A 22,605-nucleotide genomic window follows, 5' to 3' on the forward strand; every position below is an offset into this window, starting at 1 on the left:
AGAGTCAGACAGCGGCTGTGAATATTGTTTTCAGGAGCCATCTACCTTGTTTTTTGAGATTGGGTTTCTTATTGGCCTTGAGCTCAACAAGGCTAGGATGGCTGGCTGGCCAGCCCAGACTGTGAACCCAAGATATCCAACTATCTCCATCTCCCCAGTGCTAGGAGCTTTGTTATATTTGTCTTTATTTTAATGTGGTTTCTGGGAATTTTACTCAGGTCCTTGGGCTTGTAGTCTATCATTAGTACATGTTTTGTTCAGAACTTGAATACTTTATCACTTTGCTACTCAAATCCTAGAGTTTATAATTGAAATACTTCAAATAGTATGCTTTTTCATGCAGATATATAAAACAATAACAATATATTCTCTTGTGTTTTCAGTGCTAAAATAAAAGTTAAACACAGATCATAACTTGTACCATCCTGTTTAGACATAGCTTCATGTTTTCAAATGTGAGGGACCTCTAAAGTTGCAAGTGTCCCAGGGCTCTTTTGAGAGCAGCAAGATCTGAGGGTGCAGCCTCCACCCCCTGGACCCCAGGCAGGTGAGAGTTAACCCTGCCTTGACTCACATAACAATTTCCTTCCGTGTTTGCTCCAGCATCATGTACTGGGTCCACTCCTGGGCACTCTCATATGTCTTTGACTGATCCACAATCTTCTGGAACATCGTCCTTTTCCTGAAACACACACCAGTGTGTTAAAGAGATCAAGTATAGGAATTTGACAACAGCTGGACTGCTAACATGGGCTGTTCTAGATGGGGAGGTTATTAAATTCACATAGTTAACAAAACAACATGGCAAAAAACTATGGCCTTGGAATAAAGACTTCATTCTAGACTAGATGCTGCCGATCTATGTGATTTTAGTGGATCTGTTTCCCTGTAGGATGGGTGTAAGAGCATCTACCTTACAGGGATGACATGTTGGACCTGTCACAGAACAAAGATCAGTTAGGAACTATGGAATTTGCTGCTATAATCATTGCTAATATTAAAGTGAGGAGAAATGCCTACTTGAAATACAGGGCCAGGTCTGTGGCAATGATTGCAATGTCCATCATGTGGATTGCATGCTCGTGCTGCCGGCGATTCAGGTTCTGAAAGATATTCAAGCTCTAAAGAAAAGAATTAGACAAGTTTTGAGAAATGGCACTAGTAGTAAAGTCACTCTTCTTCTGGTGGCCACCCTAAATGATAGAAAGACAATGACAACCTCAGCCAATGGCACAAAGGATGCCTGTGCTCATGCAGGGTTCCTGTGAGACGAGAGTCATCCTACCTCATCTCTCAGCAATGTTTTGCCAAACTCCAAATGATGCCTTTCTAAGATGGAGGACCCATGGAGCTTGGCCAGTGGGTTCTGTGATCTAAATGAGAAAGGGGGGGAGAGGGAGAGAGAGGGGAAGAGAAGGGGTAGGAGGGAGGGCGAGAGAGAGAGAGAAAGAGAATATGAAGATCAACATAGAATGACCAAGATGGAGACTAAAGACATTATGACACCCTGGGAGGTGGTGGTGCATGCCTTTAGTCCCAGCACTTGGGAGGCAGAAACAGGTGGATTTCTGTGAATTGGAGACCAGCCTGGTCTACAAGAGCTAGTTCCAGGACAGCCTCCAAAAAGCCACAGAGAAACCCTGTCTCAAAAAATCAAAAAAAAAAAAAAGACATTATGACCCAGTCCTGCCATCTCCTAATTCTGTAGGCAGATGCTGGTGGGGAAGAAGCAGGAAGGGTCTTGCACAAAATAAAAACAAAATAGTGGAAGATGAGCAAACATCAAATATCCTAACTTTGTCTTTGCCTTTCTTCACAAGCAACTGAGAGCCTCTTCTGGGACGTAGTAGACTCTTTTTGACATTGTTATCCCAGAAAAGGATACAAGGATATGCAAGGCCACACACTGTTTTAGAGAGCTATCTATTTCCACACACACACACAAGCACACACACACACACACACAGAGAGAGAACAATGTTTTAAAGATAGCCAAGTTTTAGGGGGAAATCACTGAATTCCCACAAGAAAGAAATTTTTTTAAGTGAATAAATATCTGTTAAACATTTACAATGTTATGCCTAGTGCTCAGAGCCCCATTGTGTAAAGTGTAAAATGGTCCTTGGAGTGCCCTAGGACAGTGAGAAGATGGGGAAGCATGAATTCTAGTGCCCAGAATGCCTTATAGGCCATGGGCCCGAGTGGAATCTCAGTGTTCTCATGTAGCATGAGTGAGCTGCTTAGTGTTTTTGTTGTTGTCTTTTGTCAACTTGACACATGCCAGGGTCATCTGGGAAGAGGGAACCTCAACTGAGAAAATGCCTCTATCAGATTGGCCTGTAGGCAAGTCTGAGGGGGCATTTTCTTGATTAATTATTAATGTGGGAGGGCCCAGCCACTGGGGATTTTGCCACCCCTAGGCAGGTGGTCCTGGGAAGTATAAGAAAGGTAGCTGATGGAAGCCTGAGGAACACGCCAGTAAGCAACACTCTTCTACAACCTAACAGAAATGGGTTCATTTAAGTTGTAAGAGTTAGTTAGTAATAAGTCTGAGCTATTGAACAAGTATTTATAAATAATTTTAAGCCTCCATGTTGGTTATTTGGGAACTGGCAAGTGGGAAAAAAAAGTTCACCTACAGTTCTTGCCTCCAAGTTTCTGCCGTAACTTCCCTCAGTGACGGATGGTAAGTTATAGATGAAATAAACTCTTTTCTCTTCCAAGTTGCTTTTGGTCATGGTGTTTATCACAGCACCAGAAACTTACTTAGGACACTGAGGTAACACCTTTGGTCTACCCAGCTCAAAGCCTATCATAAAGTTTCAATGAGACTGTGCTTCAAGAACAATGCCCCAGAGGCCAACTGGAATATAAATTTTGTTAGGATGGGGGCTGTCTTTTTTGTTATTATTAGTAGTAGTAGTAATAAGTAGTAGTAGTCTTTTTAAATACAGCTCATCACCCCAGGAACATTTCAAGTAGAAGGTGAATGAACTTTTACAATTCCTAACATGTTGACTCAAATTAGTTCTACACATAAGACAGGAAGAATGAAAGTATATAAAGTTTAATGTCCTATTGCTACAATAACAGACTGTCACTGGCTTAATGGTGTAAAACAATACAGTGTGCCTCCTTTCAGTCCTGGAGTTCAGATAGCTAGTGTGGGTTCCAAGGTGCTCTCCTAGTGGAGACCCTGGAAGAGCCAGTCTGTTTCCCATGTCCTTGCCATCTTCTAGAGACCACTTGCATTCCTTGCTGGTAGGCCCTTCCGGCATCTTCAAAGGCAGCAGATGAACCTTAGCTCTTCCTAACTCCCTGCCTCCTCCTCACCAGGACCCTTTGGGCTGCAGGAGCCCTGCACATCATCCTGGTTCGCATCTTAAGCTCCTCCACTTAATCACAACTGAAAAGTGTCAGTCAACATTCCCAGGCTCCTGGATTTGGAATATGGACATTTTTAGAGTCATTATTCTGTTTACTGCAGAACTAAACCTAGATCCTAAGTGCAGGAAAAGTGGGAGGCTATGGACAGTGGGGCCTTTCCCTGGTAGCCAGCCCAGGGATTGTATATATCTGGGTAATTATTTGGATGGGGGAGTAGGGTATAGTAAGAGCTGACTCACTTCATCTGGTAAAGGTTGTTTGTGCCTCTGTGGTCGATGTCATGACAGAAGGCAGCAGTGACCATGGCCAAGGCCTCCAAATCAGTGAAGTATCGCTTCAGCTTTCCTGTCTGGAAGGATAGTAGAGGTATAAGTCACTACTATTTAGTGAAATGGAAGCAAGGTAAAGAGATAGGTGGAGAGGGCAAGGCTGGAGCCTACACATGTAAGTCTGCTTATTTATTTATTTATTTTGTTTTTGAGGCAGTATCTCATATATTCCAGGCTTGCCTAGAACTCATTTAAAAAAATTTTTCTATACTTCTCTCTCTCTCTCTCTCTCTCTCTCTCTCTCTCTCTCTCTCTCTCTCTCTCTCTCTCCCCTCTCCGTGTGTGTGTGTGTGTGTGTGTGTGTGTGTGTGTGCATACACGTGCCTGTATGTGCCACAACACAACTGTGGAGGCCAAAGGACAACTATTGGGAGCTGGTTCAACTCATCAAATTTAGCATCATGTGTCTTTACCACTAAGCTGTCTTGTAGGCCCTGGCCTAGAACTCTCTATGTAGCTGAAGATGACCTTGAATTTTTGGTCCTCCTGCTTCCACTCCTGGGTGCTGAAATTATAGGCATGTGCCACCACACGAAGTTTATAAGGTGCTGGGGATCAAACCCAGGGATCTGTGCACATTAGGCAAGAACTCTACCAAAGGAGCTGTGTCCCCAGATGGGTCTGATGTCATTCTGTTTCCAGCTCTACAGGGTGACCAGTGGTTTGCTCTACTCAGGCTATAGTTTCAGTACTGAACTGAGAAAGTTCCCAGGTAAACAGGGATGCTGAGCGCCCTAGTCCTATGTCATCCAAACTGGACCCCTGTATCTATGCTCTGGAGGTGGAGGAGGTTGGGCATAATGATCACAGAAAACCTTGCAGCCATTGTGTCACTCTGAAGCTTTTGAACATGGCCAGACTTGTTAAGCCAACTTTCCAAACCCGGTCTACCAGTCAAGGCACACCTGGAAGGATTTTTCTCTGGGGATGCTTCAAATATTTCACTCTTGTTTGTGCTGAGGCTGAAGTGAAGGTGGGGAGACCTCTATAGGGCTGATACTGACTCTGTGAAGTAAGCCGCATATTGCCAGGCGTGGTGATGCCTGCGTGCCTAAGATGACAGAGGCAGGAAGATCAGTAGTTCTAGATCATCTTCAAGCTACATAGAGATCTTAGGGTAAGCCTGAACCCTGTATCACACACACACACACACACACACACACACACACACACACACACACACACACACACACACACAGTTGGGGATGGGGGTAGGGGTTGGGGGGAGACAGAAGGGAAGGGAAAGAAAGAAAAGCCAAATTTAAGATTGTTGTCATCACTTTCTGTGACTGGGCTAGAACTTCTGCTTCCAAGCCCTAGTGCTTAGGTGTTGCTAGTCATGAGGGGAAGGAATGTAGACAAGGCGCATGAGGCCAGCAGGAGTTGCAGCATGACCTATATAGAGAAACACTTTCAATGAGATATGACGGGCTCTGAAATTTTTGAGTCAAAAATATTGACACAAACATACCAAGGCCATCCAAAGACATTGTAGCAATGCTTGTCATAGTAAACAATTAGAAAAGAACCTTCATATTCAACAATATGGTGTTGAATAAAGAAATTTAGTACAGCAATTACTGTTAGCCCTCTGTATTTATGGGCTCCATATCTATGGGTCCAATCAGTTGTGGAGCCAAATGATATTTTTTAATTGACCTTAAGGTTGAACTGACCTCTATCTCAAGACCCTATCTCAAACAAGAATATACAGGAAGCATAGGTTACACACAAATACTCTGCTGTTTTATATAAGGGACTTGACCATACTTGAAATTTTCCTTTGAGGAGGTGTCCTAGAGCAATCTCCCTACACACAGAAATCGAAAAGGACAACTGTTTTGTGTAGCAATAAAAATCTAATTGAATGAACCTTTTAGTCACTATGCTAAGTGAAATAAGTCAGACACAAAAGAACAAGTGCTTTGATTCCACTTAGAACAGTGTCTAGAGTGATCAAGTTTATATAGAGAGAAGATGAAATGGGGTTGCCTAGGAGCTAGGAAAAATGACATTATTGTTTAATGGATACAGAACTGCTGTTTGAGAAGATGAATGTCCTAGAGATGATCGTGGCAAACACAGTACAACATTGTGAATGCACTTAATGTCACTGGATTGTACACCTAAAAATGACTTCAGTGGTAAATTTTATGTTTCATATAGTAGGAGATGGGTTTTATATGGGTATACTAAAAGAATCTTGGGGCTGCAGAGATGGGTCAGCAGTTAAAAACACTGGCTGCTTTTCTACAAGACCTAGGTTCAATTCCCAGCACCTACATGGTGGCTCACAACAGCCTGAAACTCCAGCTCCAGGGCATCTAATGCCCTTTTCTGGTACCTTTGAACACTGCACACATTTGGTGTACCATGCAGACAAAATATCCACAGAAAATAAAAATAAGAAATTTTAAGAATCTGATTGGCATATATAATGGAAGAACATAACAATGTATGATATATATTTTTCAAATAAAATATTATAGATTATTACATTGGTCATAAAAATATAAATGCCATGTATGCTGTGTGTGTGTGTGTGTGTGTGTGTGTGTGTGATACAAAAAGAAAATTTGGTAAGATTTGTACATTTGTCTGTTCTTGGAACTTGTTGTTGTTTGTGCTTTGAGAGAGTCTTGCTAGGTGCTGCAGGCTAACTCTCCCTGGCCTCCCGAGTGCTGTGATTATAGACTTGCCCCACCATACAGGCTTATTCATGAATCTCTCTTTATGCTGGTATTACTTCTGAAATTCCTTTTTTTTCTTCAGTGCTAGGAATTGAACCTCCTAAGCAAGTACTCTATCATTAAGCTACAGTCCTATACAGAAATTTGCAATTCTTAAAAGTCAATAAATAAAAATGGCCTTGCCATGGTTGCCAAGTCCCCCACCCCAAAGCCCTCCATACCACCAGCAAGGAGAACATGGTCTGCCCCACATTGAAACCGTGCCGCCAGTTGTGGTAAGTGATCCTCCGGTAGCCCTTGCTCAGTGAGTACATGAAGCGTACCAGGGCCTGTGAACACATATACATCAGTGAGGAAGCATGCACCTGTCCAGGTGTCCAGGACCTCCCTTGGGAGACCCTAGGTCTTCCAACCTCATTGTTGACCCAGACAGTGGGAAGCAGCCACAGATGCAGAAGTATTAGGAAAGCAACCTACTGCTCAACACTATGACAGCACGTGTTAGAGACAAGGTAACCATGAGCTGCCCATATCCTTCACAGCTTGAGCTTTATCAGTGATTCCTAAATGTGCCTGGGGTGCCACTGTCCTGGGAGAAAAAACTGTTTAATCCCCTGGTTCTCAAGCTGGGGTACACTTCTGAATCACTGGAGGTCCTGTTAGCCCATTAGTGTCAGATTCATTAGAGCTGGTAGCATGCCGCTGGGTCTGTGGGGGTATCTGGGTGTGTAAAGCACATGGCCAGCCCAACAGTGTCTTGGGCCATACTGATGTGGTCGAGGGTGATGCTTTGAAAGCTACTACTATAAGTCTAGAAGATTTTGTGCACCCATTCCTTCACACACACACTCTCCCACAGTGTAACTTTGTAAGGAATCCTGCAGTAAAAGAGGCCTGTTTCCATGAACTTAACTAGTATCGCCTGCCCACATAAGATCTTCAGGACCTCGGTCCAGGAGAGCAGTGAGTTCTGTAACAGAGGACCCATCCAGCCCCTAGGCACATACTCTGAATGCCAAATGCAGGCTCCACAGACCAAGCTGTTCTTTTAAAGCCGGGAAAAGGGGAGGGAGGGAGGGGAAAAAGGGAGATGAGGGAGGGAGAGCAGTGATCTGGGTGTAGTAGCTCCCACCTGGAGTCCCAGCACCCAGGAGGTTGAGGCAGGACCAACAGCCACAAGTTCAAGGCTGGGCTGGGCTGGACTACATGATGAGCGCTGAGTTTAAAGGGGCTGCAGGGTGCAGTAAGGATGCGTGGCTCTGGGCCTCACCTCTTGCGGGATGTGGAACTTGTCCACCACTCTGAGTTCGTAGTACATCTGTATGCCGCACTTTACCAGCTCAAGCTCTGTGAGGGGCAGGTCGCTGAAGTGAAACTTATTGATTTCATATTTCTCAGCATCTGGAAGCTCTCCTTGCTGGATTGGAGTGGGGTCCGGTGATTAAGGGATGTGGTATGCTCTCGGACCCCTCCCCCAGGTCTGCTGAGAGAAGCCAAGCAGGGTGAAGGGATGCCCAAGCCCTACTGTACCAGGGTCAGGTGGCTCACCAGGATCTCAGCCAGCTCCTCCTCCTCGCATTCCCAGGGCTCTTTCCCATACATCTCTCTGGTTTTCTGCCATGCCCCAAAACAGCAGAGAAAATGCAATAGGTTATTGCCTCAAGAACCCAAGGAAACTTCCACATCCCACTTTCACTTTGCTCCAGCAGAAGCTCCCACTAAGAAGCTGCTGTTCAGCAGTTGTTGACAAAAATGAGTCCTGGGCTTCAGAGCCATGGAGACCTCCATTCAAATCCAGGCTGTCACTTTCTAGCTGTGTTACTGAATGGCTTTGAATCTTGATTCTGCCGTCTGCTAAGTAGGGATAATAAAAGCCTATAACTGATCATTTGACTGTGCAGTCTTTTTTTTTTTTTTTTTCCAGTGTTGGAACCAGGCCTTGCCCATACAAGGCAAGCACTTTAGCATTGAGCTACATTCCCAGGATTTTGTCTTTGAGACAGGGTCTCACTGTGCAACCCAGGCCAGCTCAGGTTTGCTGGCCTACAACATTCCATCCTCCAACCTCAGGTTCCTGAGTGTTGGGATTATGGGCATGCTCCACCATGCCTGATTCTTGTTTTTAAACAAAATATGTGAACTAGCCAGACATGGTGGAACACATCTGTAATCCCAGCACTCAGAGGCTGTCACAGATGGATCTTAGCCATGAGGGCACTGTGAACTATATAGAGAAGCCCAGGCTATATAGTAAAACCATCCCTGAACAAAGAAAAGTACATGCAATGTAGGATGTAAAGTATTGTCACAGTATAGTACTAACAAAATAATATTGCTATTTATATTCTTATTGTTACTAATGACTGCAAATAATGAGGGTTTGGTCACTGTCTTGGTTATTTCATTTGCTGTGTGACCTTAGACAAGCTCGTTCCCTCTCTGGGTCTATTTTTCCTGTGCCAGATCAAAGGGAACAGTTGTTTCTGATTTCTTGATTCAAAGTGAAATCTGTTAACTTCCAACTGGTTCATTGAGGCTACATGTCCTTCTGGTCCATGTATCCAGCATTTGGCTGGCCTTTTGGCCTGAGTCAAGCAAACCACAAGGTATTTCATCTAAACTTGGTTTTTCTTCTATGAATTGACCATCAATGAATAAGAAATAATAAGATTTTCTTTGACATCTTCTAAGATTAAGAACTGGTCTTGAGATGGGGATATAGGTCAGTGGATATGGGTCACCTTACTCAGCATGCATGAAGACCTGGGTTACTGTGTAACCTAGACATGGTTGTGCACACCTATAATCTCAGGTACAGGCAAGAGGATCAGAAGTTCAAGGTTGTTCTTGAGTACAGAGCAAGTCTGAGGCTAGCCAGGGGTATATGAGTCTTTTTTCTAAAGAAAGCAATGCAAAGAAAACCCAGAATGCAATGTAACCCCAGCACAGGGAGGCAGAGGTACCAGGATTGGCTAGCCTGGACAACTTATGTCTCACAAAACAAAAGAGGGAAGGCAAGGCAAGGCAAGGCAAGCAAAAGGAAGAGGAGAAGGGAAGGGAGGGGAGGGGAGACCTCTGAGAACATTAGTTTGGGATGTCTCAATGTGTGATGTATATTACCAGCTGGGTATCATATTCCAAGCCATTTGACTAACTCAGTTTGTAGGATCTTGGTTTATTTAACACCAACCTCTCCAAGAACAATGAATCACCCATCCTCTCATATCCATTTCCCCATTCATGACAGCACGCCTGATACATGAGATACTGTCCTGGTGGGGTGCTCACCACCTCCTGAACCATCCATAAGAAAAGTAGTTCATTTTCCTGATGAAGGTTAAGTGAGAACTTTTCTCATACTAGGTTATTTGAGGCCAAGTTCTCTCCCTCTTTGGGGGCCTCAATTTCTTTATCCCTGCACTAGGTAAGAAAGCCTTCCCTGCTCCCCACAGGGCTAATGTATGTGAAGGCTCAAACATATTCTCGTAAATGGGAATTTGCTGTGTGGACTGTATTTTGTTTTCAGACAGAATTTTATGAAGCTCGGGCTAGCTTCAAACTCACTATGCAACCAAAGATGACTTTGAACTCCTGACCCTCCATCTCTCAGGAGCCATGACTGCAGGTGTGCTCTACCATGCTTAGTTTGTGCTACACTCAGGATCAAACCGGGGCTTCATGACTCTAAGCAAGCTCTCCACCACTGACCCTCATCTTCATCCCTAAATTACAAAGTGGTATAATTATGGGAAGGCTTCCTGTTCTCTCTGAACGACTGTTCTTCTCGCCAAACTCTGTCCTATGTATGGGACTTTTACGTGAATGACCCCATGGAAGGGAGGCTCTGAGAAACAGCTCTGAGAGTTTGCCAGAAAAAAGCGCACTGCCAGAATAAGGGCCAAGATTGGTTGCCCCTGTCTCTAGTGCCAAGTCAGTCTTGAGCCCAGGGGGGTGTGGAGTTTATAGTGCTGTCAAGCCAGGGTCAGACCACAAATTAGTGGGCAGTCCTCGGGCAGTCATTAATGGGTACTCTCTGGTGCTCATCTACCCATTCGTTTAGCTTTGAGGCCTGTTGCATCTCTGTGCTACATGGGAGAGACAGGGCTGAAACCCACTTATGCCAGGCTGTGCCTCACGGGCTTCACGCCTGGCCTCAGACTGGCACATCTCCATGGCATACTCTACACTGAGATGAAACAAGTGAAGACATACCAAGATCTTCTGGATTTCCTCATTATCACACTTCACGTGATATTTTACGATGTCCTGGAAGATATCCTTCCTGTTTTCAAGTCTGTTCATGGACTCGTAGGTGTCAGGGTTCAAGACTGACCAGCCCAGGAACTGAGTCAAAGACTGCAAGGAAAGAAAGAATTAAGAGGTGGTGGCAGCCTGAGTCCTGGTGCTGACTGAGGGCAAGACTGTTGAGACCTTTGTTTTCTCAGCTATAAAGTGTGTTTGCAAAGCTGTGTGGGGCAGGCAGGCTGTGATAAAATAATGGATGTAAATGCATTTTAAATTATTTATTTAAAAAATAATGTTTCAACAGGAAATGTGTGGAGCAAGCCGGAAGTACATGGGAGCTCTGTGCTTTCTTATCTGTTCTCATGTGAACCTAAAACCACTACAAACAGTGAAGCAGGGCTGTGAGGAAGGGGCATGGAGAAGAAAGTGGCTCTCAAGGCTCCTCAGGATTCCCAGCCCCTCTGGTGGTCAGGCAGCAAACTAGGGTCTCACCACATAGCTCTTGAGGCCAAACCTGAAGCTGGTGGACTCTGAACTACACCAGACAAGGTCCACCCAGTATCCCACACCTCCATGAGGGTCTCATCCATGTCGTCAAAGGGCTTCCCATCTTTGCGGTTGTAAAACGTGGCCACGCCAACGATCTCCTCCTTCTTGTTGACAATCGGCATGGAAAGAACGTTTTTAATCATCCATCCAGACTCATCCAGAGGCTCTTTCTACAAGAGAACAGCAGGGCTGCAGGCTCCACCACCTCCATGCTGCATGGGTAGCTGGGATAGACTAGGGACTGTGGCTGGACCTGGATGGCCTGGCTCAGCTCTGAGAGAACAGAGCTCAGATCTTGTGTGGGTTTAGCTGCCTGCAAACACTGTCAACTCCCTATGCCAGGAACTATAGGTCCCTTTCCTATGATGGTAGGTGCCAGGATCAGAAACATCCCAGACAGGAAGTAGCCTAAGCACTGGTCCTGAGGTCAGAAAGTTTGCAAGGTCAGAAAAGATGCACATATCCTGAAATTGAAAGGGACCTTGGAATTTAACCAATTAGAGCCTTCTCCCCCTTCCCAAGAGAGTAGGCAGATCCTTGTGTATTCTAATGCTCTTTCCAGAGAGAGAGAGAGAGAGAGAGAGAGAGAGAGAGAGAGAGAGAGAGAGAGGTCTCATGGCTAAGAGAACAAATAAAAATAGCTTACCTGGAATGCAAAAAAGTCCTCTGCAGGTGCATTCATTATATTGCAGATCTGCAAGATAGGAGGGGAATAATCTAACTGATAAGAGCAAAAGCCTACAAGTCCTAGTTACTATTCAGAATGCATCTGTGCCCAAGGCATCGGTGTCCTCATCAGGTGGACAGATTCAAAATGGCTTAGGATTACTGAGGTTACCAGGTAGAAAAGGTCACCTGGCAGAGTTTACTTCTCTTGCATTCTCAAGGCATTTCTAGGCTTTAGAAGCTAAGTGTACAGCCATCATTACTAACAACTGCATAGTATCCCATTCTATGTTCTTTTGTTAAGTATTTGGGTGTTCGTGTGTGTGTGTGTGTGTGTGTGTGTGTGTGTGTGTGTGTGTGTGTGTGTGTGTGTGTTTTCTTTTGAGGATTCAATCTCATTACACAGCCCTGGCTGGCCCAGAATTTGGAGCCAACCTTCCTCTTCCTCCTAAGGACTGAGGTTACTAGCATTTTCCACAAAGCAACTCTAAACATCTCTGGCTTGGTTACGTTAGAGTTCTGTCTGTCTGTTTGACAGGAAGGAATTCTTTCCTCGGGCTGTAAAGTAGATTAAGAAACAAAAAGTATTTTGACTCTGATTCTATATCGCTAGATTTCTCTCTTGAAGACTACATCAATTTGATCCCTCTGGAGCACTGATAATGGGGCCACTGTGTGCTGCTGTGTAGTGTGTACACTTCACAAAGACATCTGGGTGAGTGCTGAAATCCATTTGCAGAGGGATGCCTTCTTTCAGTTCTCAAAATGTCCTCACATGGGCCATGACTGCCTGTTGCAGAGGTAGGCTGCCTGGTCTCAGAGGGAGAGCTGTCCCTGCTCTTTTCTAAGTACTGCCCATGCACTGTAGCACCCTTCTAGCCTCTGCAAGGACCGCGTCCATCAGATGCCCTTGCTCCCTCCTCATTGTTGCCCTCTCTCAGGGCTGTTTCCCCTCAACCCAGGGCATGCGCCAATCTCTCCCACAATCTTTCTAAGCTTCCTTCAGCTGACACAATCACCATAGCAACCACCCAGACAAGCATTCTCCTCCTTTCTCTTACATTCTCTATCTGCTCATTGACCACCATTTCTCAGTTGCCTTCTTGCTAGTTTCTGCCTCCATTTTGTTACCAAATCTGCTTTCCCTGGGGCTGCCAAGGGCCTCACACTGGTGTTTGCTTCTTTCTTATCAGATTCCTGTGCTACATGCATGTGGTCCCACCTACTGCTTCCTTGGTTACCATGGCGCTGCTTCTCCTGGGTCTCCAAACATTGTTGACCTCTCTCTCCTGTTTGATCTTCCCAGAATCGTCTTTCTCCATCTGCTATGGAAACCCTGGCATCTCCCGGTATTGCACCCGATGCACTCTCCCTTGGAGCCTCAATCTGTACCTGTGGTTTCCAGTACTGTCTGACCCTGAGACTCTCCGCCTCTATCTTGGCGCCTCTCTCCATGGTATCAGAACTGTCTCTTCATCCACCTGCTGGATGTGCTCCTGGGAGATGTCTTTACTTCTTGACTGAAAGGGACTTGTCATTGGATACCCCAGCTCAACAGCCACAATGTCTAGCCTGTCCGGAAGCTTGAAGCTCACTCTGATGTATTGCTCCTCTGTCCTCTGGCTTAGTCACTAAGTTCTGCCAGCGTTGCCTTCTCAGTGTGAGACCTGACCCTGCACCCTCTTCTCTGCATCTCATTCTGTTGACGTTGTATTAAATGAGCACATTTAACTGGGTCCTGGGTCATTGTTAGTACCTAGTGAGTGGCTGTCTGCTTTCATCAAGATTGGTTTTTGTTTATTTGTTTGAGAGTTTCCTTTAGCTCAGGCTGCACTCAAACTCGATAAGTGGCCAAGGATGACCTTGAACTTCTGATCCTCTTGCCTCCACCTCCTAGGTGCTGGGATTTCAGGAGTGGGCTACCACGACTAGTTTAATGAAATACAGAGCTTCAAGCTTGCCAGGCAAGCACTCTATACCTGAGCCACACCCCCTGCCCCCTTCTTTGAGATTCTTGTCACCTCTTACTTGAACTGTACTCTTCTCAGTCTGTCTCCAGTCACCTGTGGATTAAAGTCCCAGCCTTCGATGTGGCATCCAAGGCCCATGAGATCTGGTTCCTTCCTCCCTCTCAAGCTACCTTGAAATGTCCTCTTGTCTCAAACCTAATTAATATCCTTGTAACTCTAAGCACATACAGCATGTTGCTCCCAACCTCTGCACCAGGTCTGCATGTAATAGTCTGGATACTGAGGGCCCCCAAAGGCTCATGGGTGAAAAGCTTGGTCACCAACGAGACCCTGCTGGGAAGCAGCAGAAACTGTTAAGAAGTGAGTTGGCCTATTAGGTGCCCTTCCACTTATTGAGACATGCCCTTAAAGGGAATATTGGAACCCACACCTCATTTCCCTGTCTCCTTTTGGTTTTCTGGCCACCTGGTTACCATGGTGGACTGCTTTGCCATAGACTAAAACTGGACATAGCTAATGATTATGGTGATGATGGTGTCCCAGACAGGACCCTTCTTTGGGACATAGGAGACAGCACACCATTACTTCACCCTTGACCCTGAGTGGATGGGACATTCTTCCGGTCTAAATATGGAAAGTCCCCCACAGGTTTTTGGGTTGATAGCTTGGTCTCAACTAGTGGTACTGTTTTGAGAGTCGGGGCCTAATTAGAGAAAATAGGTCACTGGGGGTATGATTTTGAAAGTTGCATAAGGTCCCTGGCCAGGTATTTTGTCATATAGGCATGGTAGGAGGAAAGACACTGGTGCTCTGATGTGTATGTGGGTAGGAGGAAGAGGCTGGGAATGGCAATTAAGTCTGGTTAAGAGCTTGGTTCTTGGTATCTGGGGATCCTGGTAGATCATCTAGTCATGACATTGGCCCTGACATATTTACTCAAGTTTTTATTGTCAGTGACACTGTACACCTTTCTGTGTAAGAATGATTTATCTATATTTGCTAATTTCCCGAAAGGTCAAATATCTGCTCTTTTCTGTGGATTGGCTGTTGAGTAAACTAGAAAAACAAGAAACTCTGGTTTGAAACAGAAACATGAGCCTTTATTTTCCTCACTGTCTTGATTCAAAATCTTTTTGCTGTCCTACTGAATCATACTCTTACCCTTCCAAGTCGTATCACTTACCAGACCATTTTGGGCCACATAAGTGGGGAGACCACTCACTAGAGCCCAGTGATCAGCAGGTGGGTTCCTGTAAAGGCCAAAGACAAATCAAGAGTGACTTTCAAGTCAGGGACTGTGTCTCTCTGCTTCACACTGGCACAGCCCCCCACTGCCTCAGCTGCAAAGGTTGGCCAGCCATCTACTGCACGTCCAGAAATAGACAAGAAAGTCAGGAATAGAACATTTTCATGATTGTCCATGAGGCTGAACTATCAAAACATTCGTTCCACTGATTGTTGCTGACTATGGAGCAAAAGCCCTGTCATCCTTCCCCATGAAGTGGAGAGGCAGTGAGTGCCCGCCATGGACTAAGCACAAAGCTAACACTGTAACACTTCTAAGAAGCAACACTACGGCTCCTGTTCTTACAGTTACTTGCTGTATAACAGTGCTTCAGTCAACAGTGGGACACATATGTCAATGGTCCCATAAGATGTATCATCTAGTAATATCAGAGTCTCATTACCTTGTATTGGTACAACGACAAAGTCACCTGGCAATGCCCTTCTCGAAATGTGTCCCCTTCTTTGAGGAGACCCAAGACTTTTTACTTTTGCTCGGTTATTGTAAGGAAAAAATATATATACACACATTCAGAAAAAAAATGGTAAACAATCATCTTCACTCATTAGAAAGTGTCGTTGGGCTGAAAAGAAAGCTCAAAGGGTGAGGGTGCTTGAGTATAATCATGAGGACCTAATTTCAGATCCCCAGAACCCATGTAAGAGGCTGAGTGCAGTTGCACATACCTGTCAACATAGCACTGGTGGGAGGGGGCAGTTTAGAGACAGGAGGGTGGCTGAGGCTTACTAGCCTCCAGCCTAGAAAGTACACGCATGTGCATGTACACACACACATACACACACACAGCTGAAAGTGAACATTTCAGAAATCCCACACCAGTCAAGAACAGCAGTGTCAGCACTTTGGAAGCCCCAGCCCCTCTCAACTCCAGCCTTCTCCATAACCCAGAAGAACCATCATTGAGTATAATTATATTGCTTTTCTGCAGAGTTCTCCCACCTGGCTCTTCTCCCCTGTACTCTCTGACCTGAGTGGCCTGTTTTTCAACTTCATTTGGAAGGAATTATTCAATGCTTGTTGTTTTGTTTGGCCTCTTTTTTGTGTTGTTCAGTTTCCCTTCTGAACACACACAGTAGAACAATTTATCCATTCACATGTTGCTGGTCACCTCTTAGCTCCTTTCCCAATTGAGATTAGGTGAAACAGCACCACTAATTTAGCTGTGTATATCGTGGTGTGTGTATCCAAAATATTGAGTGGTGAGACATATATATTTTTAATTTATAAAGCAATTGTACCAACTTTACACCCCATCAGTAATATGCTACAGTTTCCTTTGATCTATGTCCCTGCCAATACCTAGTGTGTTCACACTTTTGAATTATAGCATTTCTGGTAGGGTCTTCCTTATATCAATGTGTTTTGTTGTATGGGTTGCCTTTATGAACTCTCTATTCATGTCTTTCTCTTATTTTTTTGAACGCTCCTTTTGCATGGACTTAAATTTCTTTGTAGACTTGATACAAGGCAGTTATCTGTGTTATAAATATCTCATTTCACACCATGGCCTTTTTTTTAACACTTTATAATAAACCAGTGTCCTAGGTAGACTCAGCAATTTCCACCTCCTTATGTTTTTTACTTAGTATGAGTGATACACAGTCCTCTTCAACAATGAATTGTGACTGGCCTGTGTGATCAGTAGAATATGGTGGAAATGAATATGTTATATTTTAAGACTTTTTAAATTTATGTGCATGTATGTTTGTCTGTTTAAGTGTATGCCACATGTGCAAGTGTCCACAGAGACAGGTCTCTTCTTATCCAGGCAGGCAATCTTTGTCATCTAACTGGAATTTCTAATTGATTTATCTTCCCTGTGGTAAGATTAGCGAATCTTGCAAGGATCAAAATGGTGGCTGTTTTATCAGTTTTAGGCCATGCCTGATGGCCATCCTTGTAAGATGATTTCAACCACACACCCCAGTTGGCAGTGGATGAGTAGGGAGGCGGTTGCTCATACGATAAGTCTCAAGGGCATACTACTACAGTGTATCCCAGCCTATCCTGGCTCAGTCAAAAGTTTGTATTAGAAACAGAAGGCTTTTTTCCCCCCAGAATGGATTTACAGTTTTAATGTAGGTACTAGGAAAATGAGAATAAGTTTACATTAGACCAGAAGGCTTTCAAAAAAAAAAAAAACCAAAACAGGTGACACAGGAAAAGCATAGGTGGAAGGAGCAAGGTGACCATTATCTGAGCCTGGTGAGGTGTGCTGAATTAATAAAACATTGGGGAAGGAGCTGGAGAAATGGCTTGGAGGGTGAAGCACTGGCTAGTAGTGACCTACTTGTGACTGCAGCAGTAGGTGAAGACTGGATCCCCAGAGCAAACTGGTAAACTCTGGATTCAAATGAGAGACCAAGAAGACACTCAGCATCAACCTTTAGCCTCTACATATGGCATATGTATGTACATTCACATCATGTGAACATGTGCACACTTATACATACACACATGCAAGAAAAGGAGAGAACACAACAAGGAAAGCTGTGACCTATGCTAATGTAAAAGACACACAATGAGTTTAATGAGTGTATAGCTAGAAAGCGGGGGTAGAAGCTAGGAGTGTGGCTCATGCCTGTAATATCAGCACTTGAGAGGCAGAAGAATTAGGAGCTAAAGGCCAGGTTCTTCTAGATAGCAAGTTCCAGGTCAGCCTGGACTACATGTGACTCTGTTTTTAAAAAGGAGAGAGGGGTGGGGGAGAAAGAAATAAAAAAAATTTAAAGGAGAAGAAAAGGAGGTGAGAGAGCAGCATGTTTGAAGAATGCACATTTGAAAAACTAAAGAGGAGCCGGGGTAGGAAACAAGAAGGACCCTAAGAGAGACATACATGGTCCCTCGGAGAAGGGGAAAGGGTCAAGCTCTCCTGAGCAAATTGGGAGCATGAGGGCAGGGGAGAGGGAGCTGGGAGAATGAGACGGGAAGAAGAGGAGGGGTGAGGAGGACATGAGGGATCGGGAAGTTTGAAAATAGAGGAGAGATACCATAATACAGGGAGCCATTGTAGGTTTAAAGAGAAATCAGGCACTAGGGAAATGTCTGTAGATCTACAATGATGACACCAACTAACAATGTAAGCAACAGAGGAGAGGCTACTTTAGATGCCCTCCCCTGATAATGAGATTGATGACTGACTTATATGCCATCCTAGAGCCTTCATCCAGCAGCTGGTGGAAGCAGAAGCAGACACCCACAGCTAAACCTTGAATGGAACTGGAATCCAGTTGCAGAGAAGGAGGAGTGATGAGCAAAGGGGTCAAGACCAGGTTGGTGAAATCCACAGAAACAGCTGACCTGAACAAGGGGGAACTCTTGCTCCCCAGACTGATAGCTGAGAAACCAGCATGGGACTGATCCAGACCCCAGGAACCTGGGTGTCAGTGAGGAGACCTCAGAGATCTATTGGGTCTTTTGTAATACATCAATACTTATCCCTAGCATAGGTGTGGACTTTGGGAGCCCATCCCACATAGAGGGATAGTCCCTGAGCCTAGACACAAGGGGGTGGGCCTAGGCCCTATCCCAAAGGATATGACAGACTCTGATGACCCCTATGGAAGGCCTCACCCTCCCTGGGGAGCAGAAAGGGTATGGGATAGGTGGGGGGGAGGCAGAGGGAACTGGGATTGACATGTAAAATAATCTTGTTTCTAATTTAAATAAAAATGGAGAGAGAAAAAAAAAAGAGGAGCTGGGAGGTAGTGGTACACACCTTTAATCACAGCACTAGGGAGGCAGAGGCAAAGGGATCTCTGTGAGTTTGAGGCCACCCTGGTTTACAAAGCTACACAGAGAAACTCCATCTCGAAAAATCCAAAAAAGAAAGAAAGAAAGAAAGAAAGAAAGAAAGAAAGAAAGAAAGAAAGAGAGGGGGGAGGGAGGAAAGGAAGGAAGGAAGGAAGGAAATGAAGGAAGGAAGGAAGGAAGGAAGGAAGGAAGGAAGGAAGGAAGAGGAAAGCTAAAGAGGAAAAAAATTTGTGCTCAGGAAAATTCAGACCCAGGCATGGGGTTACACATCTGTAATCCCAGCATTCACAGAGGAGGATTGTGAGTTGAAGGCCAGCCTGGGAGAGTAAGAATTTATTTAAAATAAAGAAGAGAAAAAGAGGGGGAGGGAGGGAGGGAGGGAGGGAGAGAGAGAGAGAGAGAGAGAGAGAGAGAGAGAGAGAGAGAGAGAGAGATTGAACAGGCAGGAGAAAGGGGGTGTGGCAAAGAACCGTTACTTTAATTATATTTTTTATGTGTATGGGTGTTTTGTCTGCATGTATGTCTGTGTAGTGTGAGTGTCTGGTGCCCTTTGAAACTGTGTAATTACAAATGCACCATGTGGGTGCTCTAAACTGAATCCAGGTCCTCTGAAAGAGCAGCCAGTGTGCTCTTAACCACTGAACCATCTCATCATCCCCAGTACCAGTATTTATACAAGCAGAAATGCACTGGAATAGAGAACCCAGCAAGAGGGGAATGTGAGACAATTTCTCATCCTTGACTAGCAAAGACAGTCCTGAGAACTGCTTCTCTGAGTGACTGAGGAGTATTTTAGGATTTGATCTGGTGACCAAGTCTGAGTCAGTAATTCCAGTTATCTCCACTGTTTAGGGATTAGGGCAACACATAGTAAATCCCTTCAGCTCTCTGGCTTCTGGGGGAGGGGACAGCAGCTAAAAGTGTGGGCCTCTCATGTATTGCAGCCTAAGGAGCCTTCAAGTTGGGCAATGGTAGCACAGGCCTTTAATCCTTAGCACTTGGGAGGCAGAAGCAGTCAGATCTCTGTGAGTTCGAGGCCAGCCTGGTCTACAAAAGTACATAGAGAAACTCTGTCTCAAAAAAAAAAAAAAAATGAGCCTTCAATTAAGGTGATGAAGTGAGTCTATCTCCAGGAAGAGTTCTGAGCATGGCTCTTGGTACAGGGAGGGATTCCGGGAGATAAGTTTTCTGGAACATTCTGATGACCAAAATAGCTTATCCCAAAAGGAGTTGTGACTTCTCTTCTCTTAAAATTGTCCTCTACAGGCACCCTTGGCATCCTTCTTTCCCTGTCCTTCTATAGATGCAGTGCTCATTGGGGCCTGTGTTACTTTCTTTCCCAGCTTCTTGCTTGGATCCCAGAAGTGGCTCCACAGAAGTGGTTGACAGCCCCAATTTGACCCATCATCTTTTTTTTTTTTTTTAAGGTGGGGGTGTGCTGAGACTGCTTGTTAACACAGGCTCCTACTGGAGGGAGTTTGACACCTCCTGATACAGAACCCAGCGTGCTTGTCTTTAATCAAGCTCTTCCCCTTGGGAGACCCGGTTCCATGACCTAGTAAGTCTCCACTGTTTCTCATCGATCTCCCGGCTCTCTCTGCCTCCAATCAAGGGCATGGCTGACTTAAGGTGTTGGAAATATGCCTAAGGTTTTTCGTATCTGGAGATAAAACTTACGGGATTACTTTGATGTCTTCTTTGCCATGCAGGATGTAGTCGATGACCTTGTAAAAGTTAATTTCCTGGCAAAAGAGGAAAATTACACACTGAGTGATGGATCTTCAACAGAGGTGCCCCATGAAACTAGTCTGATTCTTCTCTATTTAAAACAAAACAAAGAAATCAAACAAACAAACAACAACAACAACAAACAAACAAACAAAAAAAAAAAACAGGGAAAAGAGCACACAAAATTTACCCATGCCTAAGACATGGTATCCATACCCTGTCCTTTACTGTCATCTGCTCCTGGTTTTCAGGGGCAAGAAGCTTGCTACTGGCTCCCCCTAAGATCAGCTCTGCTGCCTTCCAGCACTCACTGTTCTTAGCTGACCCTCAAAGAGAGTCATAGGAGGTCATAGACCTTCACAGAACCAGCTGGCAGGTGGCTCCATTCCTCTCGCTCTCTATGGAAAATTCTATTATCTTATCAGGTCCTCTGTATGCCTAAGAGTGATGGGCAGCTTAGCAACCATCTCGTAAATGAGAACTGAGATGCAGGAGAAGGAAGGACTACTGTATAGTGAGACAATGCAATGAGTCAGCCTGGGCCCTTGGTTTCCAGCTCAGAGACCCTTTAACTATATGACTTAGGGATAGAAGCATAAAATGGCACTGCAGTATCTCTATCTCTATTGCCTGGGACACAGCTACTCGGGCAATGACCACTGGGCTGTTGTCAGCTTATGGACTAGTTGTGACTGAAACAGACACTTAACTGCACTTACTAAGAAGCATCGACTCCACACTGTGTCTCTCCCTCAGCTATCAGACTTCCTTTCATTTGCAAAAATAGTGTGATTAGCTGAAATGCAAGAGTCTGGATAATTTGTTTGTTTGGGGTGTGTGTGTGTGTGTGTGTGTGTGTGTGTGTGTGTGTGTGTGTGCACGAACACACACAGGTTTGTGCTGGGAGGTGTGTGAACCTTTTTGGGTGTGGGAAGGCCAGCAGAGTGTGTTCGGTGTCTTCCTCCACCACTTTCCACCTTATATGCCTTTGAGGCACGATAGCTCCACCATTAAACCCAAAGGATTCTCATTCCTTCTGCCTACCTTTCCATCATGGCTGCATAGGAAGTAACCACTGAGCCATCTCTCCAGCCCATTGGGAGGTTGTGTGTGTGTGTGTGTGTGTGTGTGTGTGTGTGTGTGTAGGTAGGTAGGTAGGTAAGCACATGTGTGTAGACTCCTGTGCACACATCACAGCAAAGGTGGGGAGATCAGATGACAACTTGTAGGATTTGATTCTTTCTTCCCATGATGCAGGACCCAGGGATCAAATTCAGGTCATCAATTTTGTGACATGTGCCATTACCTGCTGAGCCATCTTATCAGCTCTGGTTTCATGTAGTCCTTTCTAGCCAGCCTCAAACTTGATATAAGCCAAGTTTGACCTTAAGCCTATGTCCTTCTGTCAGAATTTATTGAATAACAAGTTCACAACTATGCCAATTTCAATGGCTTAAATTCAACAATAACTATTGATTTCACTTGGCATTTGTGGCTTTTGGCAGTTCTGGGTTTTTTCAATTCAATCTTAAATTCAAATATTAATTCTCAGATTATGCATTACACTTTGCCCAGGCGTGTGTGTGTGTGTGTGTGTGTGTGTGTGTGTGTGTGTGTGTGTGTGTGTGTGTGTAAAGCATCTTATAGAAGAGTTGAGAGCTCAGTACCTACTGATCCGTGACTCATATACAAGATGGTCTCATGAACAGGATGGTCTGATGGACTGGGGAATGCTGCTGTACCTAGCATTAGGTGCTCCTTATTTTCTGTGATCTAAGTACAGAGTTGCTTCATTCACCCATTCATTCATTCATTCATTCATTCATTCATTTATTCATTAGTCTCATGTGTTCAGTGGGCTCACAGGTCTGGTTTTTCACATATAATTTTGTTTTGGTTTTGGCTTTTTGATACAAGAGTCTCACTATGTAGACTTGGATAGCCTGGAACTCACTATGTAGACCAGGTTGGTCCTCTGCCTC

General features: G+C 44.7%; 1 protein-coding gene across 1 annotated transcript in view; it reads right to left on the minus strand.

Moving 5' to 3' along the window:
* Positions 1-22,605, minus strand: part of Pde6a (phosphodiesterase 6A) — a 65,672-nt gene that overhangs the window by 22,428 nt on the left and 20,639 nt on the right. Inside the window, exons 6-17 of the mRNA XM_027402631.2 lie at positions 20,573-20,637; positions 15,020-15,086; positions 11,847-11,894; positions 11,221-11,370; positions 10,619-10,762; positions 7,955-8,020; positions 7,677-7,823; positions 6,628-6,735; positions 3,627-3,736; positions 1,286-1,373; positions 1,021-1,121; positions 575-682 (exon numbers count right to left, since the gene is read on the minus strand). Coding sequence (XP_027258432.1) covers positions 575-682; positions 1,021-1,121; positions 1,286-1,373; positions 3,627-3,736; positions 6,628-6,735; positions 7,677-7,823; positions 7,955-8,020; positions 10,619-10,762; positions 11,221-11,370; positions 11,847-11,894; positions 15,020-15,086; positions 20,573-20,637 — 1,202 coding nt within the window. The remainder of the gene's footprint in view (positions 1-574; positions 683-1,020; positions 1,122-1,285; positions 1,374-3,626; positions 3,737-6,627; positions 6,736-7,676; positions 7,824-7,954; positions 8,021-10,618; positions 10,763-11,220; positions 11,371-11,846; positions 11,895-15,019; positions 15,087-20,572; positions 20,638-22,605) is intronic.

The sequence above is a fragment of the Cricetulus griseus genome, chromosome 2, assembly GCF_003668045.3.
Source record: "Cricetulus griseus strain 17A/GY chromosome 2, alternate assembly CriGri-PICRH-1.0, whole genome shotgun sequence".
NCBI classification, from domain to species: domain Eukaryota; kingdom Metazoa; phylum Chordata; class Mammalia; order Rodentia; family Cricetidae; genus Cricetulus; species Cricetulus griseus.